General features: G+C 47.2%; 1 protein-coding gene across 4 annotated transcripts in view; it reads right to left on the bottom strand.

Annotated features, from left to right (window-relative positions):
* Positions 1 to 14,610, bottom strand: part of LOC118218108 (girdin-like) — an 86,963-nt gene extending 72,353 nt beyond the window's left edge. For 2 of the 4 annotated variants that reach the window (XM_035400521.1, XM_035400523.1), the window contains exons 1-3: positions 13,696 to 14,609; positions 13,491 to 13,591; positions 2,309 to 2,417 (exon numbers count right to left, since the gene is read on the bottom strand). In XM_035400521.1, the coding sequence (XP_035256412.1) occupies positions 2,309 to 2,417; positions 13,491 to 13,591; positions 13,696 to 13,758 (273 nt within the window). In that variant the 5' untranslated portion in view covers positions 13,759 to 14,609. Of the gene's footprint in view, positions 1 to 2,308; positions 2,418 to 13,490; positions 13,592 to 13,695 lie in introns of all 4 variants that reach the window. The other 2 variants (XM_035400522.1, XM_035400524.1) reach the window with 2 other exon arrangements.
* Between the last annotated feature and the right edge of the window lie 576 nt (positions 14,611 to 15,186).

Here is a 15,186-nt window from a genome sequence, read left to right as displayed (position 1 = left end):
CTCAAAGTGCCACCACCCTCAGCCTTATTCGCTAAGGCTAAGAGTGAAAGGTGTCGTCAAGGCAAACTCGACTGCTTCAAGGAGCATGAAGCTGAGATGCACCCAGGTTACTCAGCCATTGTGAACGGCCTTCTTTTTAACTGACAAACGGTTGCCAAACGTGGAAGCGCACACACCCGACTTCAACGGGCGGGTTTGCTGCAGTAAAGTGACAGAGTTCACAGGGTAAAAAGCCAAACGCGGTTTGCAGAGCCTTCCTTGCTGAGGATGCATCACAGATGACAACTCTCTCTCTCTTTCTCAGATCCAGGCAGTTCCCTTCCTGCGAGCTGAATCACGGACATTCTGTGGTTATTATTCAGAGCAGTACATCACCCTGAAAGGCTTGATTATCTTTCCTGCTACTGCGTGGGGGGGGGAGGGAGGGGGCGGGGAAGTGCTTTCAACACCAACGCCAAACAATCATGACTGAGACCCCCATTGATTCCCGATGTGTCACTCCACCGGGCCGCGATTCCAGCTTCCTGTCGGGCCGCCGTGACCTTCCTCCCGTGCGTTTTCGAGCGCAGATGTTCCTGTCCGCGCTGTCCTACATTTAAAAACGCCAATCCAAAGAAGGGGATTACGGAACTAGGTCACGTGACTCAGGCCACAGCGCTGTCCATCTGCCCAGATGTGCTGCGAATGCGATGCCATGCGCTCATCATGCTACAGATTTAGACCCGCTGCCCTCGCTTTTAACTCAGCTCGAGATATCAGCAACAAAAGGGGGAGGCTGAACCGGCTGAAGGAACATTAATCACAATCTGCACCGGCACGTGACTTAGCCTAACACATGCGAGGACTTCCATTCCTATGCAGGAAATCCATCAGAATCCACAGGTGCTGCACAGCACACAACGGAAATGCTCAGTCTCTATTTACCTCTTAACGCAGTTCGTATGAGTCAACAATGGACAAAAGGTACTCCAGCGGAACAGAATGTCCTCCAATCAGTAGTAACGTCACACAGAGCGTTCAGCCGCCTTAGGGATGGCCCTCTTTCTGCCCTGTGTGTTTGCGCAGCGCGGGAGAAGAAGCGCGTTTAGGAGCGGGGATCGTAACCAGGCCGCTTCAGCAGCGAAGCTGTGCTCTTTCACAACGCGCTTCAGCCGCGTCCCTGCAGGAAGTGCATCGCATCGAGCGGACGCGCGCGAAAGTCGCTACGCCGCTTTTAACGACATCCGATAAACAGATAAAACAATCAATCGGCAATAATAGTCAATAATACAGCAGAGATTTGCCTTGCTGACTGAATTTGCCTTTTATAGTTGCCATTACTGTGCAAACACTAAAAACGAAATCATCATATAAAATATGAACATCCATCACATAGCACTTAAACGATTAGTATAATATTTCATTTAAAACACCATATACTGTATAGACTCTGATTCTGTAGCAGAAGCACTGAAGTAATCAGCCCCCCCCCCCCCCCCCCCCCTCATAAGCACACACCAGCCATCTGAACATCCTCAGTGTGTCCCCATATCCACAAGCATAAACATGCTGTCTGAACCCCCTCAGTTCATAACATGGGGACTGCGCTTACTCACAAAGGAGGGCGGTATAAAATAAAAGCAAAGACCACCAGCAATGCGCTGCAAAGATTCTAACAAGGAGAAGAAAAAGAAAAAAAAAGAGCACCCACACCACCACTGCGTTTAATCAAGCTATCACGTCACCTACAATGTGGAATATATTAGTTGTGGATTGGTTCAATCAAGCAGGCATCTCAAGTCTGTTTTGTGGTGCAGCGGGAGACAAGGCATTGCCTAGGGTGCAAAATCAACTCATGCTTAACTACTGGGGACAGTTCTCCAATTCTGCTTTCCTTTTTTTATTGCACATGCCATTTCAAAAAAGAAAAAAATTGAAAGAATAATGAAAATGAATGAGAAAGGAAAGGACACTGTGATGCATATTTCAGTCACTATTCCAGGCTGTGGGTGAGTGACAGCTCTGTCAGAGGAGGCAGGACTGCACATGCATCTCACAGGCCTGCCTCTGCTGCCTGGAAGCACAGCGGCACACGCCACAGCCAAAGCGCCTCGCTATTGGTTACCCTTCTATGACATCACAATGGTTCCCAGAGCTCTGTCAGGGCTCTTCTCAATACAACCAACTCGTAGTTCTAAAACACAGAGCTCAAAATGCTAAACCCTGCCTAAACGTCTGTGAGCAGCGAAGGTTTTGGGGAAGAGGGACTGAACCGCACTGAAAGGCAAACTATCGTTTAAATCGTTCACAGGTTGGCCGGCACACTCACCTGGTAGTACGACTTGATCTGGCCAATCAGAATCTTCAGGTTCTGTATCCGCAGCGTCGAGTCGTTGTTCACGTTCTTGTTGGTTCTCTGAACCGAAGCCTTCGGATTTCTGGGTCGGGGAACAGAACAGGGATGTAAATACGGTCACGGCCGCCAAAATGGAATTATTATTGTGCACAAGTTCTAACTTGCATTGCAGAATTCTTAAAGCTTGGCAAAAAAAAAAGTGTGAACTGCGCCATTATTATGTGTACAAAGCCAACATTAAAAAAACAGAACTACTACACGTACTCGTTGAACAAGCAATAGCCCAACCAAAACCCTCTGAGGGTAATATGTTAAACTAAGGGGACAAACGAAGTGGCTCAGGTTTCAGTTGGAATGTTGTTCGTGTCAGCCTGTAGCACGTTAGCGGTGACGTGCTAATGTGTTGTGTAAATGGAGGTTTTCAACCTCCACCCTGAGGCTGGAGGGCCCGGGTGTTTGCGTGCCCCACGGTCGACTCAATGCAAATCTCCTCTCACACACACACACACACATACACACAGCCCTGTTTCAGAGCTCCATTACTTCAAGCCAACTACCCCCGGCTACATTAGATTGATTGGTCAAGAGTATCAGGGCCTGACTAATCCAATACAATGTAATGTAATGTGGTGTAATTGCAAGTGAATGGGAGATCAAAGAATAAGGCCTTGCCAAGATTCCGCAAGTTAGAGTCCCAAAGACTTGGCGGGAATCCACGAGCCAATCAGAAGTGCAGAAAACACACAGGCACCATTGACGTATTTGCTGCGGCTTGACAAGAGACAAGCCTAATTAGTGTAAATGTAATTTGTCTTCGCCCACTATTCAGAAATGAAAAGATAACCTTGAACTATTTTTAAAAATCAGTCCATCTGCTCAGGAGTTTTATTTTGGTTCTTCTCACACAGATTCATGAGGACCCACAGGGCCAACGCGGGGAGATGTACTGCATCAGTCTTGAGCGGTACTAAAACGTTAATTTCTCCTGACGCAATATACGGGCAGCCTAACAATCCTCCAGTACAGTTCTGTGAACTACAGGGCTGAGATCTTGAGCCGCGTTTCCACCAAAATTACCCGGAACTTTCAGTCCCAGGAACTACTTTACCAGGAACTAAAAGGTTCCTTCAGCCAATGGTTGTCTGCGTTTCCACCGGGGTCTAAAGTACAGCGAAGATTAGGCAAATTAGCCCACTGACGTTGTCGTCGGTCCATCTGTCATATGATTTCTTCTGTAACCCCATACTACCACCGAAGTAGCCTACATTATTTTCTAATAACCGGGACAGCCCGGAGGGGTTTATTCCACTTATATACAACGGGTTACCAACAATGACTATATATGGTTACTTTTGTGTTTATTGATTTTCATATATCCTCTCAAACACATTCATTAACAGCAGAAAACATGCACACGTTGTAAACAATTTGCTGTTTTATTACTTTCTCGTCCTCAATTCCACATAGGCTAATCGCAAAATGACAAGAATAGAACGAAAACTCGGACTTGCGTGAAAATGTAAATTAGTAGTGGTACAGCCACCGTTTGCTTTCCTTCGAAGTTACTGCTAGCCGAGCAGCGAAGTGTGCCCTCCAGATGCGAACCATGCACCATAAATGAGTCCATAGTCTTCCTGGTCTTTTCGTGGAATTGAAAAATGGCAGTAAAATTAAGTAAAATTACGGCAACTGAAAAAGCTAAAGGGAAGATTACTAGAATGAACCTGCTATTTTACCCGGATAAAAAGTGCGGAAGGTGATTTCCAGTTTGCTTGTACTGTATCACCAATGTTAATTATGCAGAACTACCGCATACCTCACATAACTGTATCAAACGTTTTGAGTCAATTACAACGGGCTAACAAAGAAAATCCGGAAGAAAATATTCAGCAACCGAATTAATCCGTTTGAATGTTTTGGTAGCCTACGTAATATGCTGCCCCAGCACGAATGCTTAGCATTTTATAAAACGAATACTAAAGCAAGAAAAGAACAGAAGAGCACACGTTATAATTCCAAGACGTTGACAGGCTATAACCAAAAGTAGGCTACTGCGCCGCATAACATACAAGTTTGATTTGAAGTTATTATGAAAATAAATTGGTTTGCCGCTGCATATTTTCAAACATGGCGGGTAATGGCGGAAAATAAATACAACACAAATGCTACGAGTACTCGACCAATCAGAAATGTTCAGCGCTGCAAGCTCCACCCAAAAGGTTCCTGTACTTTCGGAAAGTACTACCCCCCGAGCAGGAACGTTTTGGGGGTAAAACAAAGCCCCCAGAACTAAATTTAGACCCTAGTTCCTGCGGTGGAAACGCACCGAGTTCCTCAAAAGGTTCCTAGTTCCGGGGTATAGTTCCTGCGGTGGAAACGCGGCTTTGGTCTTTTTCCACAAAAATAAATGAGCCAAATGAAGAACTTGATGAGGCAAATGCACAACTGCACATACATAGTAAAATGTCTGTGTTGTGGAACACTGACTGACCGCTACTACCTGAAAAGCCAACTCAGCTCATTTTCATAAACACTTACCTGTAGTTGGTTCACCCCAAACTCATATTTATTTTTAAAAACATTTTAAAAGCTACTGGCTACTTTGACTACTGAGGAAGAGATGCAAAACCCAAAGTAACATTAGCTTGCAAACATTGACCAGGTATTGCATTCAGATTAAGCTTGAATATTGGTAGCAAGACAGCTTGTAAGATAACACTATCACAGTACACTCAGTCTGTTGGTCCCACTGAATATCTTGTTTTGAGATCAAGATATAAATGGCTAATGATAACCAGTTCTGTGCCAACTTGGCAAAATTTTACTAACTGGCAACTGAGCATTAGTTTGCTGAAGTGAAAATAAAGTTGATTTAGTGTTGGAAGCTAGCTACGTTGTACCAATGGTCATTTAAATTGTATTTCTGACCTTCCAAAGCCCAAGTTTGCAGATCCTGCCTTAGAAAAAGCTAGCTGCACAACATGCAGCCCACTCTGCTGATTAAATGACTTTGACTCTGACACTGACGGTTTTGCTGACTAAAATATAGAAACAAGACAATATGCTAAACAAGTCTAACTATACCCAATGCAATTTTCCTAGCACAAGATAACACTTAGATCTACGGTTTATCCAAGGCTACAAAACTGGCTTCTTCTGCTTCTGTTTTTACATCTCTTGACCTTTCACATCTTCCTTACAGTTTTCTTTTTATTTTTTAACCCTATTAAATTGACCGTTCAGATCCTGGCAACGGTTTTGTCAGGATCCACCGGCTTGGCACAGTACCAGCCTGAGGGGGAAAACAAGGTTTTTTGTTTTTTTTGCTGAGACAATCAAAGAAGAAAGAGTCTTTTCCTCCTCAGGGTTAGAGGAACCATCAGCCAAAACACATGACTGCTGATGTTATCACCAGGACTGCCTCTATCCGTGTGAGAGAGAGGGCTCTCAGACAGACAGATAACACACATTATAATGCAAAGACAAGCCTAAGACTCTGATTAGACCATCAGACGTCTCGCTCCACGTAGAGGGCATTGATCTTCATTGAGACACGTTTGAGGGGGAGGCCAACACCTCTTTTCTCACGTGTGAACATCGATCACCACTGTGGTGCTCCAGCACTGTTTCTCCCGTTTGCTGCATCATAAATCCCCACAGTGAGAAGATTCACAGATCAGGACAGTAGAGTGTTTGTGCTCTTGTTGTGAAAGAGACAGTCTGAAATGTTGGCCTACACACACTACAGCACTGCACCAATATTTAGATACAATGTTTGAAATCTGAAAACATATTCGCAAACGTAGTGCCATCTCTACATGTGCAAGTACTGTACTGCTGATCCTCCGAGATGCTAAAATCACTATTAGATTAGCGTTATGAGTAGCTATATTATATGCAGTAGTATTGAATTACAATTGGAAGAATGTGTCAGTATTGTGTCAAGCTATGTTGGAACAATCTTAAATTATTCATATCGCTTTTCATTCAGCTCCAGGTTAAAATTATGCACGTGAATTAATGGGACCTAAATATAAAAACTGCCATAAAAACAACAAGGAAATGTATGGATTATGATTCTACGTCTTCCAAGCTTAGTCTTTCAATTAAACAAATTTGCGGCTTCCAAATTTAACTTCTGCAAACCACAGAAAGAAAAACGGTTTCATTTTGGCAATTTAAAAAACTGAACTGGCATGAACTCGCTGCATTTTTGTGGACTGAGGACATTGCAACCTGGGGGGGGGTCTCATCTGGCAAAGATCAGGACTCTGGGATTAGGAGTAAATGGGATCTTTGGAGAAAATCTGCCTCACGATCAGTTCTGTCATTTTCCCTCATGATGCTCTATGATAAATCTGGTGCTAGAACATGTAGCGGTGAAAACACACATGGCTCCCACACGCACACAGGCACAGGCACAGGCACACACACACACACATACTTACTTACACACACACACACACACAGACTTACACACATGCACACAGACTTACACACAAGCACACACGCGCACTCACACAGACTCTCACACACACACAGACACACATACACACAGACTTACACACAAGCACACACACACTCACACAGACTTCCACACACACAGACACACACAGACTTCCACACAAGCACACACACACAGACTTACATTGAAGCACAAACACACACACACACACACACACACACACGCACACACAGACTTCCACACACACAGGCACACATATGTGCACACACAGACTTACCCACGTACACACATGTACAAACACACACGCACACACATGCATGCACACACACACATGCATGCACACGCACACACACACACTCCTTTCAAAGCACAGATGGCTTGTGTTCGGCTAGTCTCTGACCTAATTCTGCACTGGAGCACATCTGACAGTACATCCGTGCAGGACTGTACAGTCAGCAGGGCCCAGCAAAGACGAGAGAGAGAGACCCCAAGCCCTGGATGAGGGAAGCGTTTTACCAGGATTCGTAAAACTGCTTCCCCTGGACCACGACTCCCAGTTCCAGCAATGTTTTCTCAGGCACTCAGAACGTTCAAAAACTTAAAATTAAAAATAGCAAAAAAACAATTCAAGAAATGGCAGTTTGAATTTCTGTGTGCCTGTGCACGCGTGAGCAAGCACATACCTGCATCTAAACCGATTTTGCACAACAAAACCACTGATGTCACCAAAAAAACCCCGTATGGAGACGGCCCGTTTCAAATGAACCTTGCCACCGTTACTGCTCTCATCGTTAACTCCGTCCTGGAAAACCGAACAGAAGTCGGCACATCCCCTCAGCGGAGGATGAAATTGTTATCCTTCCTCCATTAGAGCTCATCCTATAAACCCTTATGCAATTTAAAAAGTAGGCCCACTGCCAGGCTGCTGATGAAACAGACTAAACAACCGAGGGCATAACAAATAGTACCCGGGGTAGACCATAATGCACCACCGCTGCAGGTTTAACACACAGTAACGACGCAGGCTTTCCCTCCAAAAGCACGCGGGCTGAATCGCGTTTTGTTCGTCCCGTCGAAACTAGCGAATGAAAATCTGAATCGATACAAATCTAAACAGAAGGTTGGCTTTCGGCTTTGGCCTTTCTCGCCTAGCCAGGGGGGCTGCAGGAGTTAATGACAGAGATGAATTAATTAACAGAGACACGGCCAATCGCCCCGGCCCACAAAGGCTGCGGCTGCTCCCACACACACAGCCGGCCTTTAGTCTTGCAAATGCGGGACAAGGTCCCCCTTTTAACGGCAGAGTGAATGGGAGACACTCACGTGACCCCCCCCTCCGCCTAACACCCCCTCCATCCCCCCTCCCCCCTTCCCAAATCAGGGGCGCCCTGTAAGAGCATGGTGGGGGATCGACTTAACCCCTTTAATTAAATACCGAGGAGGGAGATGTAATCCTGTAATGCAGAGCGCTGGTTATAAAGCAATAAAAAGGGCGGCTCTTCTCGGGCACTAATTAAGACAACGTGGCACCGCACCAGCTCTGGAGGACAGGGCTACGGCTCGTGCAGATTTTTAAGCCGGGTTCTTCCGCTCAGCAAAAATCTGCTGATGTTTTATCTGACGCGCTCACGGTGGTCGCTCATGAGCGGAACTGTGGAACTGCAGCGTGGAGAGAGCAAAATGCCACGCTTTCAGCAAATAATAAAACGTCCACGGCAGTACAGTGCAGCTCGGAGAGGGGGACTGGCACGTGTGTGTGTGTGTGCGTGTATGTGCTGTGCATGTGTGTGTGTGTGTGTATATGCGTGTGTGTGGATGTGTATGTGTGTGCATGCGTGTGTGTATATGCGCGTGTGTGTGCGTGTGTGTATATATGCGTGTGTATGTACATGTGCGTGCATGCACGCGTGCGTGTTTAACCTACATATGACAGGCTGCATCAGTTGAGGCCCCAGCGGAAGCCAGCCGGGTCCCTGGCTCGAGTGGGTACCGTGTGCGCTGCACAATGCAAACGCATCAGGGGCGGGCTGGCGTTTCCATGGGGACAGATATACCGTTACATCAGTCCCCTGCATGGTCAGCACACATCCATCCGCAGAGGGGCTGGGAGCGCATTGAGTCAGGCAGCCGTGGTAACGCGATCGTTTATCAATCACGACGGGTTTTCTCCCCGTCACGTCGCGGTGTGGAGGTGAGGATGGTCCCAGTGCTGCTGAAGGGTCCGGAAAATGACAGTGCCCTGTGGGGGGGGGGGGGGGGGCGGCGACCCCTCCCCACTCCCGTCTGCAGTCACCGATTAAAGCCCTTTCATCTCCCTGGACGGGGCACCGGCGGCGGGGAATCCGACGTGTACGCACAAGGATTCCGCTAAGAATGCGAAGCATGGCCACTCCCACCGCGGCAGGGGCGAGGACAAGAGGACAAAACGAGGGGACGTGCCGCTCTGTCAAAACACGAGGGGGGGCCGGGAGTGTGTGGGGGGGGGTGGGGGGGGGGGGGCTCCGTGCCTGGATTTACAGGCGAGCTGAGGTGGCTTAATGCTGCTTGGTTTGAGTTTATTTACGCTGCACAAAAGGCCCTGTGTGATACGAACGAGGCCCGCTAGACAGAAGAGCCCATTGTAGGCAGGAGAGGAACGACACAGCGCCTCGGTTAACCGTCTCCTCTACCTCAGCAGCACTGCGAGCATCTTAACAGGGAACAGCTGTGGGATTAGGTCCAGGGAGGTTGCACCATTCTCCAGGAGAACGGGGGGGGTGGGGGGTTAAGAGAGGGAGAAAGAGAGAATGCGTTGGAGGAAGCCCCCTGTGACAGCTAGGACGCTGGGTAAAGAATGACTGTGTCTCCCAGTTGGCTGGAGAGCTCAGCTGTGCATTATTTGAAAATCAATCAATCTCAAAATTCCGGATCGTTGCGAGAATCCCGTCGGCACGTTGGGGTTGGGAAGATACAACCCGCCACTCAGCAGAACGGCGGCCATCGGCGGGAAGCTGGGAATTTTGGAATCGCCGCAAATGTGGGAATTATGGGGGAGGGAGGGAGGAACGCGGCAGGTCCAAGTTCCCCCGTGTGATTTAAACGCGGCAGAGCGGAAATGTGAAAGTTTCCAGAAGCTCCGGCCAGTTCGCGGGAAGTAGCGGGCGGGTGGACGGGCTCAGCGCCGGGTCATAATTCAGCACTGTGCTCTTTAGGGCCGCGGTGCTGCAGTAAAAACAGGCATGAGCTGCCTTCTCATTCCGTTTCCCCATTGACCTCCTCTCTCTCTCTCTCCCCCTCACTCCCTCTCTCTCTCACTCCCTCTCTCTGTCTCTCTCTCTCCTCCTGCTCTCTCTTTCTCTCTCTCACTCTCTCTCCCTCTCTCTTCCCCCACTCTCTCTCTCTCTTTCCCCCACACACTCACTCTCCCTCCCTTCCTCACTCTCTCCCCCTCTTTCTCTCTCCTCCCCCATCTCCCTCTCTCTCTCTCCGCAGCACAGAGCGAGCCGTACAGAGCCTGCAATAAAACTCTTATTTGTCAACGAACGGAGGCCCAGCCACGCTCCAATAGAGGTTCTTTCTCCCCCCACATAAGCTGCACCCCCACCTCCACCCCCCACAACAGCCCCCCCCCCACCCCAACAAGTCCGAGTTCTGACACACTGACCAACATCTCTGCAGCCTGAAAGCTGATAGCAGGCTTAAGAGAGGGCATGAGGCAGCTCTGAGCTGTACAGTCCCTCAGGGCCGACCCCTTCACCATGCATATCCTCTGCCTGGGGCATTAATTAAGCCCTGGGGGGCTTTCCCCAATCACACAGGGGTGAACACGGCCAACCTCACTGTTCTTTCCATGGCTTTTGGGAATGAATGGCCACTGCAAGCAATCACTGGTTCACCACTGCTCGCCAAAAACACTTTTGACCCCATACTACATTTATTATTGTATTTTCCAAATAGTCCACATAATTTGCAACATACTGCAGCGTGCTCCATTCCTGTATAAGGGTGGCCCTCTCAGAAAAAAGGATTCTGAAATGGTTCTTTAGCTTCTCTTCATAGGGGACAACCCTTTTTAGTTATTTAAAGGAACCCTCTACGGTAGGGGTGAAAGGTGAGAAAGTGACTGAGCCATTTTGCCTGACATAGAACCCTTGAACCAGACAGGGTTCCTCTTCGCAGACACAGGGGAGTCCTCTGGAACCCTTTCTTCTGAAAGTGCAGCCGCCTGACGCTTCGCTCCTTATGCAGCAGGGGAAGCACCCCAGATCTCCCCCCTGTGCTCTCAGGGTCGGGAAAAGCCCGTTTCCCCGCGTTGAGGAAATTACCCAGAAGCAGGTGCCAGAAGCCAGGCCTCATTGGAGCTCGCTGCCATTTCTCTTCATGATCACCCCGGCCTGTCCGGACCTGCCCGCCAGACCCTCGGGGAGAAGAGGCTGCCGAGGCCATTGATCACTCGCAGTCGATACCCAGCGCGTGCGTTAGCGTCCCGCGATGACAGCCCATAGCGGGCGCTGAGAGGAGACCACAAAGGCGCAGGGGGGAGGGGTGGGGGCTCGTTGGGCACAACAAATTCCCTTTACAAATCATCGGGCAGTACATCGCTTCCGTTAACGGCTTAATTCGTCGCCTCTGAGCACATTCCCCACTCCAGCGTTGAGCATGCAGAGTTTGTTAGCCCTGAGGAACACCGTGAGGCAACCTGGGACTCTGTGGAGTTCATCTTCCAAACCGGGAATGTGTCATAGCGAAGACTGAGTCATGCTGTGGGGAAGTCACAGTCTAACTCAGGCCCGGTAAAAATGTGACCCCCCACCCCCCTACAGTCTGGGTCTCTAACAAGGTAGGTCCACAGACCCCAGGGAGTCATTGAAGGTACTGTAGGGAGTCAGTGGCCAGACCTGATATACAAAGTCTACACATAGATTTGGGAAAACATTTCAAAATATAAAATATTTTTTTAGATAAAACACTTTTTAACTTATGATGGGCGTCCCCTTGGATGCCTTTGAGCCAGGGTGGGGGTCCCAGGATTATAAAAACTGTCCTACGGGAATTTGGATTCAGACCGGGCGGCACAAAGACGTGGTTCACAGCCGCCCGGGTCTGACAATGTGGGCTCTGTTCAGGAGCGCTGCCCCTGCCGTGAGCCACCGCGGGAGCGCGGGCCGCTCGAAACCTGAACAGCTGCCCCCGTCCCGCCGCAAAAACAACTGCCGGGCCCGGACGCTGACACGCAAAACCCGCCGCTGCATTGCTAGCGGTATTCTACCTTGCATTTGAGTTTGTGCTCAGAGAAACCGCCCGTCGCTTCCATCATTGAGCAATAAGCAGCAGTCCTGCCAACACCTGACAAACTGTCCTCTTTTTGTGTCTGAAACAGTAAACCTGAATGCACAGAGACCTGCCACATTAAAGTAGGCAGGTCATCAGAGACTTGAAACATTCTCCACTGCACACTAAAACTGGGCCAATCGAAAGCACACCTTACACTAAACCAGGATTTAAAAAATTTTAACTCCAGAAAGCGAACTTTCTCTTTAAGAACGGTCTTCTCTGGTAATGCAACGTAAACCACGGCGCTAAGAGACTGATAGACCGCCACAGGAGCTCACATTGTGAGAAGGAGTCAATGCAGTCCACCGCAGCTGTCATCCTGACAGCCGCTTTTCACACTGGGATATTGACTCTGGTGCGCAAACAGTTACAGGCTCTGTTGCGCCCCAACGAGCAGTATAGCAATAACGGAAACAATAACAGCATTCAATTCAGTATTTAGCTAGTTAAATCCATTGACCTTGGCACTACATTCTGTTCATAAACGGATTTGTTCAGCTTTACAGTTCAAAGCACTTTTTTTGCTTTAGCTAAAGTCCAAACAACTCCAAGACAAGCCGCTAATTCCAGACTAATTAAAAAACAATAAATGGCCCACTTATAAAGTTGTTATTTGCACTTATTTGTAGCCTACTAGGGAAGTTAAACAAAATAAATAAACTGGATTAGATAGTTAAGAATGTTTGTCGACCAGGCTAGCTACACCTGCCCTCCGTGAAATCATTGAACGGGTTTGGGCAGTTAATTAACTTCCAGAAGAGAAGGACCAAACAGGAACCCAAAAGCGTTCTGGCCCCTTGGTCGCTCGCTATGTGACGGGGACAGAAGCAGGAAAATTGCTGCCGCCCATGTGTGCGAACCCATGTATATTAGGCAACGGCGACGGAGCGTCTAGTAGGCTGCGGATGACACTTCGCATTCACAACCGACTTGGTCCAGTTTTGGCTGCCGTGATGCCAGATCGAAGTAAAAAAAAAAAGTGACTGCGTAACTCATCTGAATATAAGGTGCCAGAGCCTATACAAGCCGGCTTTATTGGAGCTAGTCAAATTATTCTTTTGTCTAAGCTAGCATGGATAGTTGTCTAGGCGCAATTAGAAAGCAGACAACGCTTTTCTAGGCTAGGCTATTCGTGCAAACCAGTCCTGCTATGAGGAATATAGGCTAACTAGGACAGTAGCTAGATAGCTGCCAATGATACCTCGTGTCTATGTGCGCTGCAGTACAGTTTAGGTAGGCTAACGTTTACAAGTCAGTGTAGCCTTACAGCTAACGTGAAGCTTTCATATGACCTACAGCGCGCGGCGGCATAATTAAAGATGGGCTACTTGCCGGTGTGAACCATTAATGTTTAGAAAGCATTCGCCTGTTACTTACATCTGGAGCATGATCTCATTTAAACAGATGCCGTCCACTAGGTCAATGTATTCCGAAAGTTTGTTGCCACCTTTTCCAAAAGATTGTCCGAAAGTCTTCACCTATGGAAAAAAAAGACAGCAACATCAATTGTACCAATGTATTATTCACAAGCTAGCGGTCTTTAAATTACCAGTGTCAAATAATGGTAACGTCTTGTTCTTACCCAAGTAACCAACGGGGTTACCATAAATTGCTCCAGCAAAGGCGTAAATACTTCGCATTCCATTTTGGGTAGATTGTCAGCTAGCCAATTATCCCAGAAATGTAAAAAGAAAAAGGTATATCCTTTGGTTTTAGATGATTTTCTTTTCTGCCCAGTAAATATGCTGACCTTTAAGTGGCGCTGCTCGTGCAGTTGAATGAATTATTTTTATAGACACTCATATCCCATTACATCCAAATATTTATTGAAATCCAGTATTACAACGTTTGAGGGAAAGCACTGCAATAAGGAGCGCTAGCTAATTAGTTAACGTTAGCTATCCAACAAGATAGCTATCTCCTATCTAGCTACATTTCTTGACATGAACCAGGAATGCAGTCGCTGGATTTCGCATTGTTCAAAAATCCCTTTTTTCCGTCTACTACCGAGCGAACGTTAAGAAGAAACCACACACAGACAGTAGGCTTGCCAACTGCAGAGAGAGAATGACATTAATTCAACAGAACACCGCAATTAATTCACACGCCTTCCCTGGACTGGAACGCAATGCTTCCTAATATTGAAAATACAAAAGACCGGATCGATGCATTGACTTTTTCCTCAGAAAAAATGGAAGAATCCTTTTTCATATCCAAAAGCATAAAAAATAGATGGCTACTTCATTCAATTGAAAAATCCCTCAAAATGACGAGCAGGTCGACTCATCCACAATATTAGCTAGCCAGGCAAACGTTTTGTTCATATGAAATTGTGCGTACAGTCACCCCGGCCCCGACTGCTTTGCTAGCTGTCTATATCATTAATGATTCCACAGGAATGCTCTTATCCTTCGCTTCTCAGCCCGGCTTGCCAAGTAACTAACGGCTGCATAGACCGAGAAAGGCTGTGGAGCCGAAGCACCGCCTCTTCTCCACCCGGCACTGCCTCAACCCCTCAAGGCACTGATTTTACCCGTTTCTGCATCCGCCAAGTATAACTATATTGCGCTTAAAACCGAAGCAAGAAAATAGTTCCCTTTAACGTCATCTTCGCCCCGATTCCCCAATTTTTTTCACGACGCAATAACTCGGACCATCATATAAAACGTGTTGACAGCTGCTGCTTACTTGCTAGCTCTTTTTTTTGTTGTATTTTTTACGGGATCTAAAAACAAAATGTAATGCTTACTGTGTTTATTAATTTATTATTATTATTATTATTATTATTATTTAATGTGATAATGAGAATTGAGCAGTTATATTGTTATAGCCAATATTTTATATGTAAATTCTACCGCTGCGCTCATCTTGGATGTGACGGATTGACGCGGTTATTACGCACGAGGCACAACAGTGCCACCCTCTGTTTTTTACATATTAGGCTACATATTTTTTACGTATCAGAAAAAAGCTATGGTAGTGTATAGCAGCTCAGTAGTACGTTGCTGGATTACCAAGGTAACAAGCGGCAAGACGCCCACTGGGGAAAACGCCCCTTAAACATGAAAAAAAA

The sequence above is a fragment of the Anguilla anguilla genome, chromosome 18 (genome assembly GCF_013347855.1).
Source record: "Anguilla anguilla isolate fAngAng1 chromosome 18, fAngAng1.pri, whole genome shotgun sequence".
NCBI lineage: Eukaryota > Metazoa > Chordata > Actinopteri > Anguilliformes > Anguillidae > Anguilla > Anguilla anguilla.
The sequence above is the reverse complement of the archived record's forward strand: the minus strand, read 5'-3'. Positions and strand labels throughout refer to the sequence as shown.